The 14569-nt window shown below is 37.9% G+C and overlaps 1 protein-coding gene across 1 annotated transcript in view; it reads left to right on the forward strand.

Annotated features, from left to right (window-relative positions):
* Efhc2 (EF-hand domain containing 2) overlaps positions 1 to 14569 on the forward strand; it is a 209333-nt gene that overhangs the window by 179994 nt on the left and 14770 nt on the right. The window contains exon 20 of the mRNA XM_026387597.2: positions 5321 to 5426. Coding sequence (XP_026243382.2) covers positions 5321 to 5426 — 106 coding nt within the window. The remainder of the gene's footprint in view (positions 1 to 5320; positions 5427 to 14569) is intronic.

Raw genomic sequence — 14569 nt, forward strand, 5'->3', positions numbered from 1 at the left:
TTTCTGTCTCAAATTTTCTCATTTTCATTAGATGTATTTATCAGGGGATTTACTCCACTTTGTGTTCCAAACCATCTAACTGCATCATTCTACCACTCTCATATTTTTTAATTCCAAGCACATGTTTTGAGGCCATACATTTCCTTTTTTGTAATCCTCTGTTCTCTTTTCAGGAGAATAATATATCCTTTTAGCTCACATCTTGCCCTCTGCTCCCTGAACTGTCTGTTTCTCTTGTTCTCCTGTTCTCCCCCCACCCCACCCCCCATTTTGACTTCTGTCCTTAATGTTGGACACTTTGGTTGGGAAGGGGAGTCTTGTTGATTGGTGGGTTTCATTGCACAATCAATCAGCTTCTGAAGCTCCTTCTTCATTGGGGAATCCCCAGAAGCTGAAATCTGGAGATTTCTCTGTAAACATTTATGATATTAGAGAAGAATCCTATATTTTCCTTTCCCTAGTAGAAAGGAGGATGGGATCAGAGAAGGTAGGAGAGTTTAAACATGGCCACTGATGTTCTGGAAAGAGAAAAGGGGAAGGAAGGGGGCTGAGTGCTCTCAAATTCAGGTTCTTCTCTGTCTCCATTATGCCACCTCTCCATGACTGCAATCTCTTTAGAATTAGTCAAATAGAGCTATTCTTTACTTCCTAAAGGGAGAAACACAGTGTGGAAGAAGATACTTGGGGGTCCCTCAACTCTTGCTTTAATTATAGTTTCCAACAGTCCTTGTTTTCAATGCCACACTTTATCCCTGCCTTTATTGGCACCTGAATGTTGCACTTAGGAGTCTCTTAGGAATTTTGCAGGCCACATGGATTGGTCTCTCAATGATACTTTCCCTTTCATCCCCTGCCAGATAGACACTTTGAGCTCAGTTTCCTTTCCTCTGCTCTACCAAGTCAGTTGCCAATCCTTGATCTGCTTTTCACCTTAAAAAATTGTTTTAAGTGGTACTAGGGATTGAACCCAGGGGCATTCTGCTACTGACTTACATTCCCAGCCTTTTTGGCTTTTTAAAACTATTTTGAGACAGAGGCTTGCTAAGTTGCCCAGGTTGGCCTTGAATTTGTTATCCTCCTGCCTCAGCCTTCAAGTAGCTGAGATCATAGGCATGTACCACTGCACCCAGCTCATCTTGTAAAAATTTTTGAAATCTCTTTTCCACTTTTATCTGTTCCAGCTATCTTCATCATTGTGTTTCTTCCTTTTTATCCCCACTTTTATTCCTTTACAGGTGAAAACTAGGATTTGGTGGAAAATCCATTATGATTTACTGCAAGTCTGTCCACTTCCCAAAAGCACAGAATTTTTTCAAGAAGCATCAGCTAGCTGGTTTTATCCCTTTTATTGAAATATTCTTTGTTCTTTTCTCTCCTTTGCCCCTTGGGGAAACTCCCACATACATCAAGGTCTTCTAAGACAAAACTGAAAAGAAAAACTTGGAGCATTTTACCACATTAGCTAACTCTTTCTAGCTCTGGGATTTGGGTAAGATGACATCTTTCATTTCTTGTCAAAAAAAAATTATACATCATTTGTGAGCTACATACAGTTTTTATTTATGGCTTTTGATCCTTCTCAAGTGTAATCTGATTCAGAAATATCCTTTCCAAATGGGCAAATGGTTAGACATATTGAGTCTGACACATTATGAGCTAGACAGGGAAAGGGGCTGGGTAAATATGAACAAATATCAGTGAGTGGTAACAAATAATAGAAATAATAGGACTTCCTATGGTGACTTCCAGAAGTTTTCTGTGAGTTCCAACACTGTCATCCAGGACAAGTGCAAATTCAGACAGAGACTCAGATAAGAGAGACTCCAGGAAGATCTTCCTAAGGAATTATAATTTTATTTTTGGTACCAGGGATTGAACTCAGGGGTACTTAACCATTGAGCCACATCCCAGCCCTTTTTTGTACTTTAGAGACAGGGTTTTGCTGAGTTGCTCAGGACCTTGCTAAGTTGCTAAGGCTGGCTTTGAACTCATGATTCTACTGTCTCAGCCTCCCAAGCCACTGGGATTACAGGCATGCACCACCACACCTGGCTATGAATTGTAATTTGAATTGAGAGTTCAAACAAAGGGACCAGAAGACACAACTGCTTTACATTTCTAGGAGAAATCTTGGCATGTTCAGGGAACCAGAAGAAGGCCAGTAGACCTGGAACATTGTAACAAGAAGAGAGTTTTCAGGTGAGAACATGTGATCAGAGAAGTCTGCAGAAGCCAGATTAAGTTGAGTTTGTAAACCCTGATGAGAGTTCAGCTTGTGTTCTAAGTATATTGGGAAGTCATTGGAGGACTTCAAGCAAGAAAATGATCGAGCAAATCTATGTTACAGAAAGATCACTCTGGTGAAGGATAGTCTATTGCAATATAGATAGAAATAGCAAGACCAAGATGGTAAACTGTTGCTAAAATCCTGGTGAGAGATGATAGTGGCTTGGGATTTGGGAGAAGTGAAAGAGATGGAAAGAAGTAGATAGATCTGTACTATGCTTATGGTAGTAGAACCCACAGAACTGCTTATTGGATTGTATATGAGGAGTAAAGTCTGATGTGATCCTATTTCTAGTTGGTAGTCTTTTGAATGGTTTCCCAATTACTGAAATAGTACACTTCTAAACTCTAGGATTGTGTAAGTGCCTTGTGTAACTCATGTGGGGATTTACTGACAATTAAATTCTGTACAATACAAACAGATAGAAACAATTATTTCATTGATGATCTCACCCAGTATCCCAGTTTTGTGCCTTTAAATAGCATCTATATAGCTAATGACTTCCACACTTAAATCTTGAAATGGACCTCTTCCTTGAACTTCAGACTCATAGCCCAAATTTCTCACTTCCCATCAAAGTGTAACATAGCCCAAACTGAACTTGGGGTCTTGATTCTCAATATTTACATCCTGCAGTCTTTCTCATCTCAGTTAAGGCAGTTCTATCTTTTCAGTTGCTCAAGCAAAAGCCTTGAAGTCATCTTGAATTTTTCCTTTCTTACATACTATATACAGTCCTTTAGGAATTCCACATTCTAAATACCTTCGGAGTTTGTCACTTTCCATTGCCACCACCCTCAGTCTAAGCTACCATTACTCCTTGTGTGGATTACTGCAAGAGACTACTAGCTGTCCTTCCACTTCCACCTTGACTGCTATATTCTACTCTTAGTATTTCAGTTAATATCCTCTTTTATAAATGTCTTAGGTCCTATCTTGGTCTGTTCAGGCTGCTACAACAGAATACCATAAACTGAGTAGCTTAGAAATATATATATATATATATATATATATATATATATATATATATATATATATATATTTACAGTACAGGAGGCTGGGAAGTACAAGATCAAGGAGCTCTTACATTAAGTATCTAGAGAAGGACCACTTCCCAGCTTATAGATGGCTCCTTCTTGCTATGTTTTCACATGGCAAAAAGTGCAAAGGAGCTCTCAGTGGTCTCTTCTATAAGGACACTAACCTCATTCATGAGGTCTCTGATCTCATGATCTGAACACCTCTCCCCAAATGCCATCTCCTAATATCATCACATTGGTGATTATATTTCAGCATATGAGTTTCCAGGGGATATGATCTTTCAGAACATTGCAGGTCCCCTAACTATTCTGTACAATATAGTCAAGTGGCTCTTAATTTTCCTCAGAATAAAAGTCAAAGGCTCTATATGATCTCCTTCTCTGACTTCAGCTTCTACTCAGAGTGTTAGAAAATGCTTTCTTTAAGGCTCCCTGCTAAAGGAAAGCTTCTCAGAAGATATCTTTAATTGATTGAGTTTTAGTTCTTCTCCCCAAATATACACAAATGAAAGAAATAATGGTCCTACATTTTGGCTACAAATATTTCCATAAACAGAGCATGTCCTTTAAGGAGTTGAAATGATGAGTAAGACAAAATTTAAAGGGTAAAGAGTGGTAGGGGGTGGCAAATTGGAGCTATATCCCAGAAGCCTTGGCCAAGAAATGTACAGAAAAGAATTACAGAATTCCTGTTCCCCTCCTCAGATCACTCTGTTTATCCCACTTTGTTTAGTTTGATGAGTCTATGTTATATTAGACTATAACATTAATTTGTTGGTGCTGATTTTTATTAGTTTATAAATGTGAGCTATTATTTTCTTACCATGTTTTGAAGAACGAAGAAAAATCTGACTTATTATGAGTGTTATTTTAAAGGCAGGTGCCTGGAACAGAGTGCTTAAAAGAATGTCTTGGTGATGTTTGTCATTTCCTTCAAAAATGGTGTTACATGATTAATAGATAACTGGCTTTTAAAACTGACATAATTTTTTCTAGTTTAGGATCAGTGGTATTGAGGTATTGTACTAAGAAGTATTTAGACAATGTTTAGGTCATTATAGCAATTGAATGGAAACTACTGTATCTTGATGGCCAAAACAAAGTTAAGGATGAATTTTAGCCAGAGTCCATAATTAAGAAATAGTTGTCACAAAAATATATAAATCATGCAAGTAGTCTAAAAACTATTGGTTATTTTGAACCTAGACATTTATGGTGCATGATAATGATTTGTTAATTTTTTCAAAATGAAAATGTACTTTTTCTGATTATAAATTTAAAACAATTCACATGATACATAAAAGTGTAAAGAAAAAGCCAAAATCATAATTTTTCTTTCCAGAGATAGCTTTCTTATGTAAGCCTATTGTTAGAACCAGATTTTTTCTATGCCTTTTAAAATAAATACAAACTTAAAATAGGATCATAACTGTATGTACATTTTATAACTTCCTTTCTGTTCAACAATATACCCCAAACTTATTTCTGTGATAGCAAATATGGATCTAAATAAGCCCTTTTAATGGCTATATAACAAATAATAAGGATACCTTTTATTTTTCCCAAAAATATACTAGTAGACAAAACTAATCTAGGCTTGTTTTAAAGATTTAAAAGGTATTAAGAAATATAAAGACATTTTATTTTACTAGCATTTGATGCCAACCATTAAACTAAAAAGGCCTTCAAATATTCTTAAGAAAATATAATGAGGATCTTAATTACTAAGTATGGAAATTTGTTTCTTTGACAACTCTAGCACATGTTTATTGAATGCCTATTAAGAACCTGCACTGATCTAGGTGCTAAGAATACTTTGGCAAATTAGATAGGTGAGACCCCTGCTCCCACAGAATTTATATTCTTGAAGATGGTGAGTAGATAATAAACTAATAAAAATAAGAAAAATATCAGATACTGAAATATACATGAGAATGTAAACTGGCATTTGAGTCCTGAATTCTGCAGACTAAGTCAAGTCATTTATTTGCAGGTTTGAAGATAGTGAACATCAAATAAATTATGAGTCATTTTTCTCTGCCCTGAACTGGAGAATGAATCCAATGCCTGAACTGTCGGCCCCATCATACCTTAAAGAGGTAAATAGCACCTGTTTTTAAAACCAGCTGTGGATACCTCCTTTGCATTTTTTTAATTTATAGCATTTTTATTCATAATAGCCCAAATTAGAAACAACTCAAATAATATTTATTAATAGGCACTATCTTGCATTTTTAACATCCTGTATCTTTAAATTATTTTTCAATGTAAAATATCAACATCAGTGCTTTTGGAAAGAGTGTTTATGTGTTTCTTGGTATTTATGTTAAAGGCTAATTCACTTTCCTTGCTGAGCAAACATCTGTTCTCTAAGAGCATGACTTTTATGCAGCTGAATTTTTTAACCTCAGTTGCTTCCAATTATATAGAAAAAGGGATAATAGTTTACAGTTATAAATAGATATAAACACTGTTATCAGAGGATTCTGGTAACATCATTATAAGCCACAAGAGCAAATCTCAAATGGTGCCTGTCTTGAATCCCCAGCATAACGGTGGCTGTACACACAGGTTTGCCATGTGAGACAACAGAAGATGGAGGTGCACATTTTATGGCGGGGTCAAATTTAAAATAAAAACTCAGTAGAAAACTGCTTGGTTATGGAAAACAAGTTCATGTGATCAGATGGTGCTCTCAACATTGTGGAATTGTCTGAATTCTCTAAGACCTCTTTGGACCAATTATCTTTAAGGAGTGGGTGAGTGGGTGGTGGTTTGTTTACATTTTAACATGCTCCAGAAATTGATTTTCTTGGGAAAGGCCCTTGATAAAGCAAATGTTATGTGGTTGATACTGCCAGAAAGGAGGTATTTATTCCTGCTGACCAGTTCATTCTGGCCTGAGCTGATCTAGTGCCCCTGGGAGTTCCTTCAGGCATGCAACTACTCTGAGTTTCAAGGGCAGCCTTAGAACTTCCAGATGGTTGAGGGTCAGTGGTGGCCTTTGGAGTTGAATAGAACTGGAGTTGATTTCTGTCACTGTCACTTATCTAGCTGAGTGACTTCGAATCAGGTAAGTTACTTATTTTATTCATTTATAGATTTAATCCTCAGATAAATCAGAATTAAGTGTCCACTCTTAGCAGGTTCTCTGCTTTATGCTGGTGTCTAAAGATAAAGGTCATCATTGCTATCCTTGAGGAACCCACTGCTGATGAGGAATCAGTACACTCATGATTTTATGGATTGATACAGCTGTGTGCGTGCATGTGTGCACATGTGTGTTGCTGGGGATGGGGGGTTGGAATCCTGGGCCTTGTGCATGCTTGGCAACCACTCTGCCATTGATCTACATCCCCAGCCCAAGAAGCTGCTTCTAAATCAGGCTAGTGGACAGGAAGTATTCTTGGGGAGGTAATGCTTGTCAGTTCAGTGATGAGTAGTAACAGTAGCAAAGTAGGAAAGTGATGTGATATGGAAAAGGCATTCTCAACAGAGCTCTCTGGGACATGGGGCAGACTGGTACTTGAACAGAGCCAGGAAGAATTGGTGTGACTGGAGTGAAGGCACATAGGGAGGAGTGAAGGATGACTGGAGTTGCCTACAAATGGGTGAGGTTTGAATGTTGTCTTGAATATTATCTGGAGACCACTAACAAATATGTATTTTTTCATTGTAATTTTTTAAATTAATTATTTTAAAATGATACATATTTATGGGGTACATTGTATTAATTTGATACATATATATAATATATAATGACATTCAGGGTAGTTAGCATTTCCAAGTCCTTAAACATTTTTTAAAATAAATCACTTATTTATTTTTGCAGTGTTGGGAATCAAACCCAGGGCCTTGTGCATGCTAGGCAAGAGCTCTACCACTGAGCTACATCCCTGGTGCTTAAATAAATAAATAAATAAATAAATAAATAGAATATATATGTGTGTATGTATATATATGTATTATTGGCAAATTTTAAGAAAGAAAGTGACATGATCAGGTGTGCCCTTCACAGGGAGCTTGCTCTGGCACGGTGGTAGGTAGACTGGACAAAACAGGTAAAGACAGGCAGATCCAATGTGAGATTTTTGGCTATTCTGTCATCAGGGAACCCATTAGGAGGCTTTTGATGTCACCATTGTAACAGCAAACACAGCATTTACTGTGTGCCAACCATTGACCTAAGATCTCAAAAACTCTTTGCTTATTTAACCCTCATAGAAACCCTATGAGGTAGGTACTTTTATTATTCCCATTGTAGAGATGAGGAAGTTAGAAAAAGAACAAGTATATGGTAGAGTCAGATTCTTAATTCACGTCTAGTCTATTGCCAACAATAAAAGAAAAACATTGACTGGGGGTATAGTTCAGTGGTAGAGTGTGTACTCAGAATGCATGAAGACCTGGGTTCAATCCCCATCACCAAAAAACAAAGTAGAAGAAGAAGAAAAATATCTTTTAAATTATTATTGAAGATACTGGATTCAATGAACCCATATCCAAAATATCACCACAAAAGCAAATTAATACTGTCATTTTCCCTGGTAGTCTTTTAAACCTTATCCATGTGAATATTTAAACATGAATGTTTAGACATAGAATTTATGTTTTATTTGTATATATAAAATACTAAAATATGAACAAATTATGTAAAATTATAAAGTAATTTTTATGTATAAAATTATGAAATAAAAATTTTATATATAAAAATGTTTAATTCAGTTGATGTTCTACCTTTTCATTTAACATCCTAGTATTCTGTGTTGGTTGTTATCCATTTATTCTATTAGTACCATGTCTAGGTCACTCTACCCTTTTCTGAACCTGCCCAAATCAGTCCTGGGCCTGACCATTATGGACCACAGTAGTGTGTTCCCTAGCTTTCAGGCGTCTAGTTGGATTGGCCAATGGGATGCACCAGCAGAAAAGTTGAAGGTGGGAAGAGAGAGAAATCATTTCCCTTCCTGCCAGTTATATCCTCCTCCTACCAAGCTTCATAGATCCTGTGTGGAGATTCTGTCCATATAGCTGTCACTCCAGGTTCCAACATTATATACCCCTTTAGACCCAGGTAGTTGTAATGGCTCCCTGCTGTTACAACTCTTGGGGACTGGAGAATCCTCTGTTGATTTTCCTAAACACTTCCCACAACTTTGTAAAATATTGTCAGCCCTCTGTATCCACAGGTTCTGTATTCATGCATTCAACCAACCATGGATAGAAAATATTCAAGAAAAAAAAAACTGTGCTTGTGCTGAACGCATGCAGGCTTGTTTCCTTGTCATTATTCCCTAAACAATACAGTACAACAACTATTTACACAGCATTTACATTGTGTTAACCACTATAAATCATCTAGAGATGATTTAAAGTGTGTGGGAGGATATGCAAAGATCTGATACAAATACTGTGTCATTTTATGTAAGAGACTTGAGCTGTCAGAAGATTTTGGTATCTGTGGGGAGTCTGGTAACAAATCCCCCTCAGATACTGAATGATGATTGTAGTCACTTTATTTATTAAGCTTGTCTATTTACGCTGTTTGTGTGTTGTCCTCTATTTCCCTTGGGACCCTCAATGATACATGTACTTATTTTCGCTAGTTAGCAAAAGCTCCTTGATTTGCTTTCTACTTCTCTCTTCTTCCATTCCACCCAATCCACTATCCAGTTCACCTCTGAGATTTCATCTTTTTTTTTTGCACAAAAATGTATCATACCACATACATTTATCTGTAGTGTGCTTTTCCTAATCATGGAAAATTCCTCTAGCTTAATATGTATAGACCTAAGCCATTGTTTATTAGGTATATATGGATATATAGTAATCTTTTAAACACTCTATTAATAGGCATTTTTGTTGTTTTTATGTTTTTGCCTCAAAAAATGTGGTATCTTATTACTTTAATTTTTATTTTCCTGATGACTGTTGAGTTTGAATGAAATATAATCACTTTTTTATACTACAACCCAGGGTAAGTTACATGTATTTTTCACAACAACCCAGCATGCACATACATAATGAACAAAAGTTTCATGAAAGAATGCTTTTGTAACTACTCACGACATTATATATGTAGTTAGATTTGTTTTCTTTTTTCCTTTCTCTCTTCCTCCCTTTATCTCTTCCATTGTTTTTTTCTCTCCTCTCTCCCATCCTCTTTCTTTCTCTTTTGAATGTTGTTTCTGACCCATTAAATTGATTTCCTGACCCACAAAAAGATCACCACACACATTGGGGGTGGAGTTACTTTGCATGGGAGGGTCAAAGATTCACTCTTCCTGCAATCACTTCTTCCCCATTTTATGACTTACCAACTCTGTCAGCTGAGACAGTTACTGAGCCTCAGGTGCTTTAGAGAGAGTGTAAGGTAGAGGTCTGGAACCATAGGGATTTGATTTCAAATGCTTGACTCCATCATCAACTAACTGGGTGACTTTGTACAAATTAGTCAACCTTTCAGGTTTACCCATCTCAAAAATGGAGATAAGAGTATCTCTCCGTTAAGGTTGTTGTAAGGAACTGAGTCAATATACATGAGGCACTTATTGTGATACCTTTCCCATAGTGTGGCTTAAATTAGGTTCTGTCATTGTTTATAAAATGGAAATGCCTTACCTTCCTCAAGTCAGGGTAGTTGGCCCTGAGCAGTCCCTTCCAAGGCTAAGATAGTTTTCTGTGCTTAACAGTAAGCGTTAGAACAGTTATAGGCTGAAAATGTCCCATTAGAAAGAGCCTGTTCTTTAGCAGCAAGCTCTTCCTAATTGTTACTCATTTATGAATTTTACTCATATGGTCCCATCAGTTCTGCTTACTGAGCCTAGAAAGATATCAGTCTTCCAGAGACATTTGGAAGGGACCACTGTGTGTGTGTGTGTGTGTGTGTGTGTGTATAAAGTTGTAGTTGGACACAATACCTTTATTTTATTTATTTATTTTTATGTGGTGCTAAGGATTGAACCCAGGGCCTTGCATGTGCTAGGTGAGTGCTGTACCACTTAGCCACAACCCCAGCCCAACAACTTTTTTTAGATCAATTAAAAAGAACTGAAAACAAGTATCAAATGCTACCCAATCAGTATAACCCATAATGAGAACTTAATCAGATTCCAAAGCACTCTGGTATTGCTAAGCTTGTCATTGTTTCATCAAGAGGATATAAGATAGCTTGGGAATGTTATGAATGAATCTATAATCTCATGTAAAAATACTTAGTTATGAATGGGTCAAGCACAGTGTTACATAGTTCATACAGTAGAATTGGTAGTGAAGAATATATGTATGCTTAAATGTTAATATCGAATAATGCCTCCAGATAGTTGTGGATCATATCTTGTCACAGGTTGGGTTCTCCAGAGAGCAGGTGGAACCTAACATGCAGATGTTTACTTGAGAGTATCCTTGGAATCAACTCCTGTGGAAAGTAGGGGAAAGAATCAGGAGTGAGCAGAGGGAGAAGTTGAGGTGTAGTATATACTTAAAGACAGCTTGTCTGACCCATAGAGAGCTCTGGAGCTAGAATCATCTTTCAGAGTTATCCTGAGTTGGGCCAAACTAGCCTGGTCTTTTTTTTTTTTTTTTTTTTTTTGCATGTGTGTGGTGCTGAGGGTACTCTACCAACTGAGCTATATCCCTAGCCCCTGGCCTTTTTAAAAAAATTTCTGTGAGTTGGTTCAAGAAAAGAAATAACCTTAGACAGTATGGCTCTTTGCAACCAAGACATCTTTGTAGTTGAGGTAATCCTTTCAGGGGAATCCCTGTCCTTCCTCAGGACTTAGGCCACCAAGTGCTTCCTCAAGGAGATTCTAGATGGCACATCACAGCTTAGTAACCAGCCACTCTTGAAGCCCCTGTTGGTTGTTTTTTGGTGTCAGTTTGGAGCCTGGTAGTGTGAGCCAGCCTCCTCCATTGTTGTCAGATCTTTCATGCATGGCAGGGAACTAATAGGAGAGTGATTATGCCACAATAGGCCATGGAGGGATTAGACCAGATTTGCCAGTCCCTGGGCCTGGTTGGGCAGAAAAAAATCTCTCACTTATACTTTAAGGAATCACCAACATTTGGGGAGTCTGCCCTAGTCAAAAATGACATGTGGAGCTTCAAGGCAAGATTCACCAGGTTGTGGCAGTGTCCTAGCACTGAGTACAAAGTGATGAGATTAAATATCTTCTGAGAATAAGGAATAACAGGCTGAGTTTCTGTGTGGAAGCAGGGTGTAGGTGGAGGCCTGGGATTGGAAAGCCACACACTTTGTCCATTGTATGAGATGGACAGGCTGACAGTTGCTAAAGTTCCAGAAATGACATAAAAAATGACATGGGCAGCTCTCTAGAAGTTTCACTCAGAACTCAGATTTACTCATGGGCTGAATGTTTTCTCAGTATGACCTCTTCCGTGTACCAAAGAACACACTGAGAAATGAAAAAGGACTTCTTGAGTGATGAAAGCTGAGTGCTACATTCAACATATTCTGCCTGCATCAGGTGTTAATAGATAGGATTAATGTTTAGGTAAGGATCTAGAGCACCTTCATAGTACATGGAGTGGGCCGGGAAAGGACAAAAACCAGGAACAGGACCAGGGCTTTGTCTAACCTGAGGCTGAGTAGAGAGGTGGTTTGGTACACAGATATGGGATCAAAAGCAGTTGGGTATTAGGGAATTCCAGAAGGGCATATCTCCAAAATAGCACAGTGACAGGAATCTAGAAGTTAGCACCATTCAGCAATCAGAGGGAGCCAGTCGATAGACTCTCAAGCTTTCATCCTCACCAAGGATTGAGCATGATGAGTCCCTGTTCCAGTGAGGTAACACCAGGAAATGCACACAGCTCAAAGGGGTCATGGAGATGATTTGATGAAAGAGGGTGGAACACTCAGAGAGTAGCAATGGTAGAAAGCTTTTAGCATGCTTAGGCCTGGGAAAGCAGGCAGGGACCAGCATTACTAGAGCCTAGCAAAGGATTTGGAGCAGTAGTTGGAGAACATAATCATTGAACTACTGCTACTGTAGCCACCACCAAATTGAGGGCCAAAAGGGAAGGAGCAGGGCAAGGAGGAGGAAAGTCAGTGTGACATCTCTCTTCTCTTACTCCCTATCCCCCATCTCCTGACACCACCTCCCATTAGCTGAACCCTAGAAGCCAGAAATTAAGGAAGCTGATGTAATTCACATAGGTCATCCTCCCAGGGCAAGAGCAGGGTGAAGTCTCTTGAGTGATAAATGGAGAATTACCCAGCTCAATCTGTTACCAGAATAAAGACCTTATCTCAGGAGAACAAGCCCCATAGCCTAGCCAGGGTATAAAGCCAGACCAGACTAATAAATAGCTCCTGGAGCTTGGTCTACTGGATGTCAGGACCAGTGCTCAGATGTAGCTTCCCTACATGTGATAGTCACATGGCCTCAGATAATAGAAGTGGATTCCAATAGCAAACAAACAAAATGTAAAGAGAACTATGTTATAGCTAATCTATCTTTGATTAGTCCTGCTGCCCTTTGGTAACAGATGTTTTTTTTTTTCCCCCCCTGCATTGATGGATATTGGCTGTGGCCTACATTCAGTGGCCTATAGCCTGGATTCTTGGGGGTGGGGGATATTCCTTGGTCATCACTTTGTCTGGCCCCTCAACAGCCCATGGGGCTGTAATTTACCTCTCACTCCATTATGTGACTATCTATGGTGTCAGCATGTTGCCCTGGTGCTATCACAGCCTGGAGACCCCATTCCCATTCTATTGTGCTTGCTTGCAGATGGTAGCTATAAAGCTGGCAGAATAGGTCCCACTGTTTTGAGCCTGTCTGGTTAATCTCAGAAGTCACGTTTTAAAAAATAACACTAAATTGGTTCTCATATAAACTTTATAACTTGCACTGTATGACTGGTGTCTTATCTTGTGACATTTCTGAGAAAAATTGTACATGGCTTCATTTTACAAGCACTATAACTGCAAAAGTATTAGCAGTTGGCTCTAAAGCTCCCTCTTTCTCACAACAGGATAATATATGGCCTTGGCAGTGGGAAGTAGTGGGTGATTGGGTACACCTTGGGATAAATCTTTGGACATCCTACTTGTGGAGGATCTCCTTTTGGCATTTAGAGCACAGAATGCCCTGTGACATTTTATTATCCTAACATCTTGCCCAAATAAATATCATTCCTAATTTGTACATTGGAAGCTAAGACTCAAGAGGCATTCCTAAAAGTAAGGCATATATAGTGAGGGGCTAGTGCCAACTTTTAAAATGAGAAGTTATTTGTAGTATTTGTGATTGAATTTAAGAATTGAAATAAAAGGTTATTATCCATTTTCATTAGATTGAAAAAAGTAACTGGTAAACACATGCTGACTACCTAACATAGAGCAATAACCTAGTCGGAGATGCTGTTTCTGGAATCTAATATGATCTGAAGCATTGGAACATTAGGCTAAAGCTCAAAAATTCCATGTTTCCTTGAAAACTTACTTTTACTATAATGTACTTCTAAGGAAGGTTTTCCTGTTTATAATTGACAGCTCTCTTAGCTACACTTACATGTAAATGACATCTATTGAAGCTTTGTCTAGGGCATAAGGAAGTGAAGGTGAAAAATTGCTATTGCCCATGATAAGACAGAAAATTATTAGCAAATTTTTTGTTGTTTTAAATTTTCTTTCTTTTTTTTAAGCTGTAGATTGACACAATACCTTTACTTTATTTATTTCAATGTGGTGCTGAGGATTGAACCCAGTGCGTCACATGTGCTAGGCAAGCACTCTTCCACTGAGCTATACCCCAACCCAATCTTTTGATTTTATATATGAGCTTTTCCTTATGTTACCAGAATGCTCTTGATTATCTCAAGAAGTATTTGCAAGATCCCCTTCCCAAAATGAATTTTAATTTGCTTTGTTAAAATTTAATTGCTTTTATATTTTTGTACCTAATTTGATTATTTCTAAGGTCATGTCACCCTTATTAGAAGGAAGGGAGTCCAACAAAACCATAATTTTGATTTCATATATACTACTATTGGACTTTTCTACAATACATAGATATTTTCCATAGAAACATTCTTTTCCAAGCTAGTAGAAGGGAGTAACATGATGAAGTCACTAACATGACTCTATCAGCCTTGCAGTTGGGAAGAATAAAAATAACCTTGTTTCAGTGAAGCGTGGAATTTAATTGGCTCCCGATCTTTTCCCCTCATGCATCTGGTGGCCAGTACTACAGTAGAAAAATTTGAAACTAAAAGA

The sequence above is a fragment of the Urocitellus parryii genome, chromosome X (assembly GCF_045843805.1).
Source record: "Urocitellus parryii isolate mUroPar1 chromosome X, mUroPar1.hap1, whole genome shotgun sequence".
Taxonomy (NCBI): Eukaryota; Metazoa; Chordata; class Mammalia; order Rodentia; family Sciuridae; genus Urocitellus; species Urocitellus parryii.